Genomic DNA, 9,280 nt, shown 5'->3' on the forward strand with positions numbered 1-9,280 from the left:
ATTTTTAATTAGTCATAATCCAATTTTGTTTTGTAACACAATAATAATGGACTATATTTTCAAAAAAACAAAGACTCCATAAGTCCTTAAATAAGAAACTTTTTTTTGAATAGGTTTGGAATATAAGCTCAAACTCCTAACTCCTCGATGGCATTTTTTTAGGGTATATGATTTTCTCGTGTAACTTGACATATCAAGTTACGGATTACTTTTTATGTATATATAATATGTAATATTAAAATAAAGTATTTTACTAACGATAACCCTTAACATTGTCGTCAACACGTAGAAAGAACTTGCACATGCTAGTTACTGTTGACTTATTAATGATGATTATTAAATTGTATAAACAACTATGACAACAGCTTTAAAGACAAGACGGTCATAATTAGCAAACTCCTAAAATAAAAAAAAAATAGAATAAATAGTAGAGCCTCTATTTTTCTTTTCACAAACTAGTTGTTGATAATCACACCGATGTATCAAAGCTGATACATTATGATACGTCTTAACATTACAAATTTTGTACATTGGTAAAATTTTAGTATTAAACTATATATATACTATATATATTTTATTTATATATTTATATTTATCATGAACAAAGACTGTAGATACGTGACTCTTCACCCAAATATAACTTATTTAACTAACTCAATGAATAAGGCTGGGTCGGTGATAGCATCTGAGTTAACAATGCATCAACATGATAAAGATACAACATAATGCATAGTGGGAACGACTCATGGAATTTGACTTTTAAAAATATGAATAATCTAATAATTATTAAACATTAAATTTTTGCATAATTGATGTTTCAGCATCAACTTGCGGTGCTTGAAATTAAAGTTGCGTTTCGTATTCAATTTCAAACTATTAAATGTTCAATATAAAATATATTTGATTAATTAATGAATAATAAATGTTAATCTTTTAGTTATGGAATTTTTTTAATATGAGGATTAATTATTTAATTATTTATTAGTATAGTTATTATATATGATGGGATTTGTTCAGTTTTCTATTCATTTTGGGTGAATGGGTCCCATTTCTCATGTTATCTGGGTGTGTATAAAGAGCGTGTTTTGTGAAGTTTTTTGATTAATTAAAAAATAGAAAATAGAAAATGGGTATCTGCATATCCAAAGCATCTCATGAGATTCATGAAATAGACTATGGTCATGAAAATGTTATTTATTATCAAGAAAATGTTTCTGATAAAAAAAGTTGGCTCACTCTACACTCATCAAGGATCTAAAGGAATGAACCAAGATGCTGCCATTATTTACCAGGTTTAATCCTCAACTCAATCTTTAATGTTATTTTCTTATTTGGGATAATGATAAGAAAGTTAAAGTTATGTTGTATGATTAAACCACCTAGTGAGTTTTAGTACATGATCACCAATTTTACATGGCTAGTGTTTTTCAATAGGCCCCATTTGACTCACTAAATCCAAATTGTAATTCCACCGAAAATTTCATTGAATTTCGTGAGTCAAATGGCGCCTAAAATCTTTTAAACATCCACATAAAGTTTATGAATCATTGACTTGTAAGTACCATTGTTTTAGTAAACGATTAATAGGATCGGGTTATTCGGGAAACATGATGTACTCCGTATTTAATCATGTGTGCGCGTTCTGACCGAGTTATTATGTAACCGTTTTTTGATCCTTTCCTTGACGACTCAAATATGCTTTTAGTGACCGCTTAAAGTGTTTATACTTTATATCTTGCATGTATGCATCAATAAAAAAATTTCATTGTAAAAAGCAAGTATCTTTTTATACATACTACTCTTGATATTAAAGGGGTTTTTAATGCAATTTTAGATATTTTTAGGCATAATCAGATTCTATGAAATTGGATTTCTAAAGTTTTTGTTTTTTATTATGATGAAGGATTATGGAATGGAAAATGGAGTATTTGGAGGAGTATTTGATGGACATGGAAGGAATGGTCAAATAGTGAGTAAATTTGTGAGAAACAAGTTGCCATCATTAATCATCAACCAAAGAAATTCAATCATGTCAAAGGGCAAAACAGTAAATGAACACGATGATTTTGTATCCAAAGATTTCCATTTTTGGGAAGAAGCCTGTTTTAGTGCCTTTAAAGTCATGGATAAAGAGATTAAGCTTTTGGAACATATAGATTGTTCTTGTAGTGGTACAACTGCTGTTATTGTCATCAAACAGGTACCATACTTAACACAATCTCATCATGATTTCGTTACGCCTTTATTCATCGATACCCACTTATAAACCGATTGGTTATACACTTGTACAACAGGGTGAAGATCTCGTTATTGCAAATCTTGGAGATTCAAGAGCAGTTCTAGGAACAATCGCTGAAAATGGAATTATGCCTATGCAATTGACTACTGATCTTAAACCAAATGTACCTTGTAAGTATTGATAACTGTGTTATACATACATTTAAGGGCTGTTTAATTTTAATTTGTATGAAGTGTTGTTTTCATATGTCTTTGTTTGGGAAGGGTCTTTGTTTCTACGTCTCTTACACACAGACCATTTTCAGATTAAGTTACAGATTATTAGTGTCAAACAAATAACAATTTTACTTATTGTATTAAAGTTCTACAGAAACACAGATCATTAAGTTGAAAAGTAAACATGCCCTTATAAAAAGTTGTGTATGTTTAATGTACATATGTGAACTTATGGTTGATAAATTAATGTGTAGCTGAAGCGGATAGAATAAGGAAGTCAAACGGTCGAGTGATGGCACTGAGAGAAGAACCACATATAGATCGAGTTTGGCTACCGTATCATGACTCACCAGGGCTAGCTATGTCTCGTGCGTTTGGAGATTTTGTACTCAAAAGCCACGGGATCATAGCTGTACCTGACGTGTCATATCACAGGTTGACCTCTAACGACCAGTTTCTTGTTCTTGCAAGTGATGGGGTATGTTTAATACATCTGGTCTCACAATAATGTTACCAATTAAATTAATAGTAAAGTTTGAAAGAGACAGTTCAACATACTCATATGAAAAGAGTGGTGATATTTCCACTACATTGTTGGTAAATCGACCGAACACATGCATTAATGAGTTGTACAGTATAACTCCTTAATGCATGTCTGTGGCGGACTTATCAAAATATATCAATTTTAGTTGAATTTAGTTATTAACAGGCTAGATGAGTAACATTAAAAAATTGTTTAGTATTTAGAAAGGCAACAGTTAGGTGTCACCCCAGTTCTACCTTCCAACTCGTTCTTTTAAATACTTAAGCCTTCATTTTTAATTATAAAAAGTACACTAAACTATGAGCTGGTTTCTGGCCCGTTTACCCGTTACCAAAGGTGGCAAGATGGGCGGGCCGGGTAACGGATCTCAAAAAGTAAATTTGATGGGTCATGATGAACCCACAGAAAACTCAAATTTGACAGAAGAATATGTTAAATATTAGTACAAAAATAATACTTTAAGATAATTAAGATGATAATCTAAATCCTTAAATCAACTTGTTTGGCCATTTGGCCTATTTGGCATGTTTGGCCATTCATCATTCAGCCAGTTTGGATTGGCCTATTTGGCATGTTCCATATTTTTGCTAAGATAATAGGATTGGCCTATTTGGCCATTCATCATTCAGCCAGTTTGGCATGTTCCATATTTTTGCTAACTCTACAAGTTAACTTGTATAAATACATATCAACAGTGTAGAATTGCACTATAATGTTATGAACGCATGTCAATTTATACAGTACAAATCAACAATGCACCTCTCAGGTACATGTTTAGTTAATCGCAAACGGAAAATTTTCAGGTTTGGGACGTGCTTAGCAACAACACGGTTGCATCAATCGTGTGGGGAGCAGAGAGTGAAGAATCGGCAGCAAAAGCAGTAGTCGTAGCAGCTATCGCTGCTTGGAAACAAAAGTTTCCTACATCAAAAAGAGACGACTGCTCGGCAATTTGCTTATTCTTACAAAAGAAACCGCATCAAGAGTTGTACAGTACAACTAAAGATTCGGACTTGTAGGACTCAAAACTTCTTGATACATTCAACACAAAACTAGCAGACATAAGGGGTCATACATTTTGTACTAATACGTATACAAACATAAGTTTTTCATTTCATGTATGTTGTTGAGGTGAAATACTAAAGTGAAAAATTATTACATCGAATAGTTTCATGATTTTTATTGGAATGAATCGATAGAGACATAGAGTTATAAGCTTTCCAAATGTATCCCGTTCATGTTAACACTAATCAGTTTTGAAACTATGTTGGTATCATTAAAAGTGATGCTTCCTCCCTCAAGGAATCATGATAATTTTTAGGGAGTTTATCGAATCGTCAAAAGCGTACTTAGAGGGAATGGGTCAAATCAGTTGAGTGTCACCCAAAGTGGTTTTAATATGCACAACACTTTCTAGATCATCATCTTCACATCAGGGGCGGAGCTAAAATTTTACGATAAGATGGCTTAGTCGATAATTCGATAACTACGATAAAAACTTTATTCAGACATCATCACAAAGTATTATATTAATATAAGAAGTACACATTCATATTCGTTTTAAATAGAATAAACGTACAATTATTACATGAGTTTTGTCGAAAATGATATATGCAAAATCGGTTAATTATGTCGAAAACAATGGTACACCCAACATTAACAAAAAACATAAAGCTTAAATAAAGAAAAATACAGCATAAAAGATCAATAATCATAATCACAATTATTAGTAATAATTATAAGCAACATAAAGTGGCGGAACTTGAACCCGACCACCAATGGGGCGAGTGCAAAAATTTATTTAATTTTTCATTGAAACTTAGACGAACACTAAAAAACCTTATTTTTTAGTATACAAATTTTATTTTTAGTGTAAATTGTTTAAAATAAAAAATAAAAAATTCAGCTGCGGCGGACGCCCCGCCCTGTCTCCACAATGCTCCGCCCCTGGCAACATTGTTATTAGGCAAACAATTTAAAATAAAAATATTTTTTTTCTTTCGAAAGGCAATAATTATATTAAAATTAATAAAACTAGCAAGATGCTAGGGATTACATAACACGACCTCCGCCGAACCTTCTATACTCTAATGAATTCAACACGAATCGACTAAACAATCTAAACATTATAAGATCAGTTGAAAACCTACAACATCAACGAATATAAACTCACACTCGAAACAATCCAAACGAAAAAGCCTGCGAACGAACGAGCCAACCATCAAAGGAAACCGCCTTGTTAACCAAAAGCAAATCACATTATCACATCAGGGCAAGCACCCGAATGAACATATGGAAACGGGGAAGTGACTACGACCTGAAAACCACACAAAAAAAACCCACGAAAATCAAAACTATCTCCGATCACACACAATCAATCTGAGTGGTGATAATGTATCATGTCAAAATGATTAACAAAGAAATAACCCACGCACCAGAAGGTCACGACTTCAAGTCCTCATCGAAACACAAGCTCGACAAAAACCCACCACGAATACATAAATCGACAACCACCAACCGATAAAAATAAAAATAATAAGTTGTTTATAATTATACCTATCTTATACTCTGTAATTAATACTGTAATACATAAATACAATAAATATTCTATGATAATGAAATGTATTAAAAGATACGGAGTAAAAACTTTTCTAAAAAAGGAACTTACAATAGTCGTTGGTTAGTTGTAGAGAATTACGAAATACAAACAAATTTGTTAGTTTTTACCTAAGAAAGTCATGTAGAACCAAATTAAAGTATGTGATAATGGGCTAGTCATATTTTTTTTAGATATTTTTTGTTCAGATGGTTGCGTTCTAGGTGTGAGCTTCCCCGTTTTTCCCTTGTCCTTTTGTATTTTCCATTGAGGTCGTTTTTCTTTAAAACGATCTCGTATCTATATGAATTTTCGTTTTTTTGCCAAAAAAAAAAAAAAAAAAAAAATCATATTACAATTGGCCAATAGAGTAAAATATAATACAGTATAATATAATGAGCTAGTCAAATACGTAGTATATAGTAAAATTACTGTCGTGGTAATGGATAGGAAAATGAAATCGAGACTTGGGGATTCTCAGCACCACCATGCCTACCACTGCTTGACGGTAAAAAAGCACGGGGTTCACGATTGTAATCTATACAAATCACAGACTATTTGTGAAATTTTGTCTATAATATAATATATATTTTGATTTGATTTTGATTTTGATTGTGATTAAATTGCCTATGTAATGGGTCATTTCTAGACTGTCAAATAAGACTCAAAGGTTAAAAAGGTCCATTTTAAAAACTCATCAAACTCCAATTTCTTTTTATAGATTAATGGGTCTTAGGGTTGACCCAACTGGTTCTACTAAAATTAAATCGAGGCATGTTTTTCGATATGTGTTTTCGAGGCGCTTTTTCAGCGCACGTTTTCAAGGCGCGAATTAGACGCGCGTTTTCGGGGCGAATTATTGCGGCGCGTTTTTGAAGCGCGTTTTCGACGCGCGTTTCCGGCGCTTGTTTTCGAGCCACGTTTTTCCAGCGCGTATTCGACCCACGTTTTTCGAGGCGCCTTTTCGACGCGCGTTATCAACGCACGTTTTTAGGCACAAGTTATTCGACGCGCGATTTGAAGACGCGTTTTTCGACGCGTGTTTTCTTTGCGAAAATACGAATTTTAAACTAGTTAATAATAACAATATATATTTATATTCTTATATTATACGGTATTAAAAAGAATGAAAAGGATGCAATGTCAAATATTGCTAACAAACAATCAAATTGTATGATCATCAGTTTCATATTACAAAATACTAGAATCATCATCACGTTATTATCAAAGAAAAAGTATGACCAATTAACCAAAAAGGCATGCGTGTTTGTATTTGGCTAGCCTCATGGGCTCATGTCATGTTAATTTATTATCTTATATCTTATAATCTTATAATGTATTAAAAAAAAAGTTACATAAGTAAAAAAAAAAAAAATTAGGAGAAAATGTATACTAGCAATTTTAAAAGTCATGTATATGATGAAGTATAATGTAACTTATGTTCTTATCACCTCTTCTAAATTGGATAATATGGTTTCCTCAAAGACGAATAAAGGGAAGAACTCGAAAAGAAGAAGACGCCGAGTTCAAGGAGAAGGAGATGGAGAAGTTCGGGGTTTTCATCAAAGACGATTAAGAGGTCCGGGTGAAAACGGTTGCAAAAATCGCTAGCCCTTTGTTTGATTGGTCACCCTCTTTTTTCCGGTCTCGTATGGTCAATTTGTATTTTTTGTGTTTCTTTTTTATGTTGTATTGTCTTTGTGTTTCGGTGCGAGCTTAATTAGGTTCGGCGTTCATGTTTTTAGCTCGGTTGTTGATGGTTTGTACGCTTTTGGAGCTTCAATTTTTGTTGAGGTCTCTTTTGATAATCAAAGTTCTTGTTTTTTTGGCCAAAAAAAAAAAAAAGTACTCCGTAATAATTCTATTTAAACGGAAGCAACAATTATTTCAAGTACACAAGATCTATATTATTTATTGGAATGTAATAATAATGTGCACTCGGTGTTTAACTTTGATGTGTCGATTGATCAATCGATATTTGGAAAAGGCGCATCTCCATTATTTGGAAAAGGCGCATCTCCATTTGCAATTCCTCTCAACTCGTTCTTCAATAGGCAAATACAACGATGGTTGATACAAAAAGGAATTGCGGGAAACAGACACGTGCCGGTAGAACAATCACCACATGAAGGATACTCAGCAAATGAAAATCGAGGAAAGTTCATCATACCTACAATAATAAATGACAAAAACTTATGTTACATGACCCAATAGTTTAAAATTTAGACTCGTTTGACCCATGACTCGTTTGACCCATGACTCGTTTTAACTCAAAATCATATTAAACCGTTAACCAAATCGACTCAACTTGACCCATTTGGCAGGTATAACGTTATAAACATTGTTCACGCTCGTTAGGCTTGAAGGACTCGCGAATAAATTACCTAAGATGAAAAACAACAAGATAAAGAAGGTTGTCATTTTTGAAGGAGTTATCTTCATTGTGGGTGATAAAAATTTCGAAGTATCACTTTTTTTTGTAAGGTTATTTAGAGTACCTTGAATGAGTTTTTAAGTTTTGTTTCGAATGTATATATATACCAACTTTTTTTTACTTTTGCTCATCTAGCATTTAATGATTTATGTAGGTCGCACTTTAAGGACAATAAATTATAAATATGGAAATATAAAATTTGATTAAATGCACATTTTATTCATGACTATATTCTCAACAAATTCATTGAAACATAAATATCCAATTTTCTATTACGTATTTACATATATTTAAAAGCTAATTTGTTTTTGGATAAAACTAAGTATGTAAAGTGTACTATATATTCTTTATTTACAATATATATAACAGCCGGCATGAATGAACAGTGCCGCTACAGTAACCGCTACAGTACTGCTACAATACTTTTTTTTTTAACAAACTTCGTTTAGTAGGTTCAAAATTTCTAGCCCAACGAAGTGGGCCAACGGCCACTTCCTAGTTTCATGTAACCAGATAGTAAAATGAAATTGTTGAGACAACCTTAAATGTATGTATTTGTGGCCATCACAGATTATTAGATTAAATATGCATCATCCGTCTCAATTCTGAAATGTCTCAATTCTGAAATATCTCATATTAATAGTCCACATCATAAATATGTAAGAATAGTGAGATAAAATTCTTTATACTCTTACTTTATATATATGTAAGACAAAAATGATGAATAAAACGTAAAGGATAAAACTGGATAGTGAACAAAAAATACAATGTAATGATGACATTTTTATATAATTTGCATGTATTTTTTATTTGGGGACATTAGATATGAAAAAGAGGGAGTTGTTAGCAACTCTTTCGGCAGCAGGGTTTATGTACTTTATTGTGTGCTGGTAAGAATAGCTAGTACAAAAACAAGCCAACACATAAGCGAGGGTATCACATTAAAGAGCCTCGATATCGTTTGATCAGAAGCCCTTTGAGCATGACGTATCTTATCATCGGGTGACCGCCAATGAACAGTTTCTTTCTTTGAGCATGAATTATCTTATACAATTCGATATTGTTCATTTTGAAAGAGACTGCTCAATATACTCATATGAAAAATATATCTTTTTAATTGAATTCAGTTATTATCAATTAACAAGTTATATGATAATATTAAAGAATTGGTTAGAAAGGTAACAGTTAGGTGCCACACCATTCATACCACCCAACTTAATTTAACGGCTATTTTGACATCAAATACTCTCAT

General features: G+C 32.4%; 1 protein-coding gene across 1 annotated transcript; it reads left to right on the top strand.

Moving 5' to 3' along the window:
• Window positions 1–1,126: 1,126 nt before the first annotated feature.
• LOC139891299 (probable protein phosphatase 2C 72) lies at window positions 1,127–4,083 on the top strand. The gene is given in 6 exon segments (XM_071874252.1): window positions 1,127–1,219; window positions 1,221–1,292; window positions 1,904–2,200; window positions 2,295–2,409; window positions 2,709–2,932; window positions 3,802–4,083. Coding segments are annotated over 6 exon segments (1,017 nt in total). The 3' UTR covers window positions 4,018–4,083.
• Window positions 4,084–9,280: the final 5,197 nt, after the last annotated feature.

This window comes from Rutidosis leptorrhynchoides, chromosome 2 (genome assembly GCF_046630445.1).
Source record: "Rutidosis leptorrhynchoides isolate AG116_Rl617_1_P2 chromosome 2, CSIRO_AGI_Rlap_v1, whole genome shotgun sequence".
Lineage (NCBI taxonomy): Eukaryota > Viridiplantae > Streptophyta > Magnoliopsida > Asterales > Asteraceae > Rutidosis > Rutidosis leptorrhynchoides.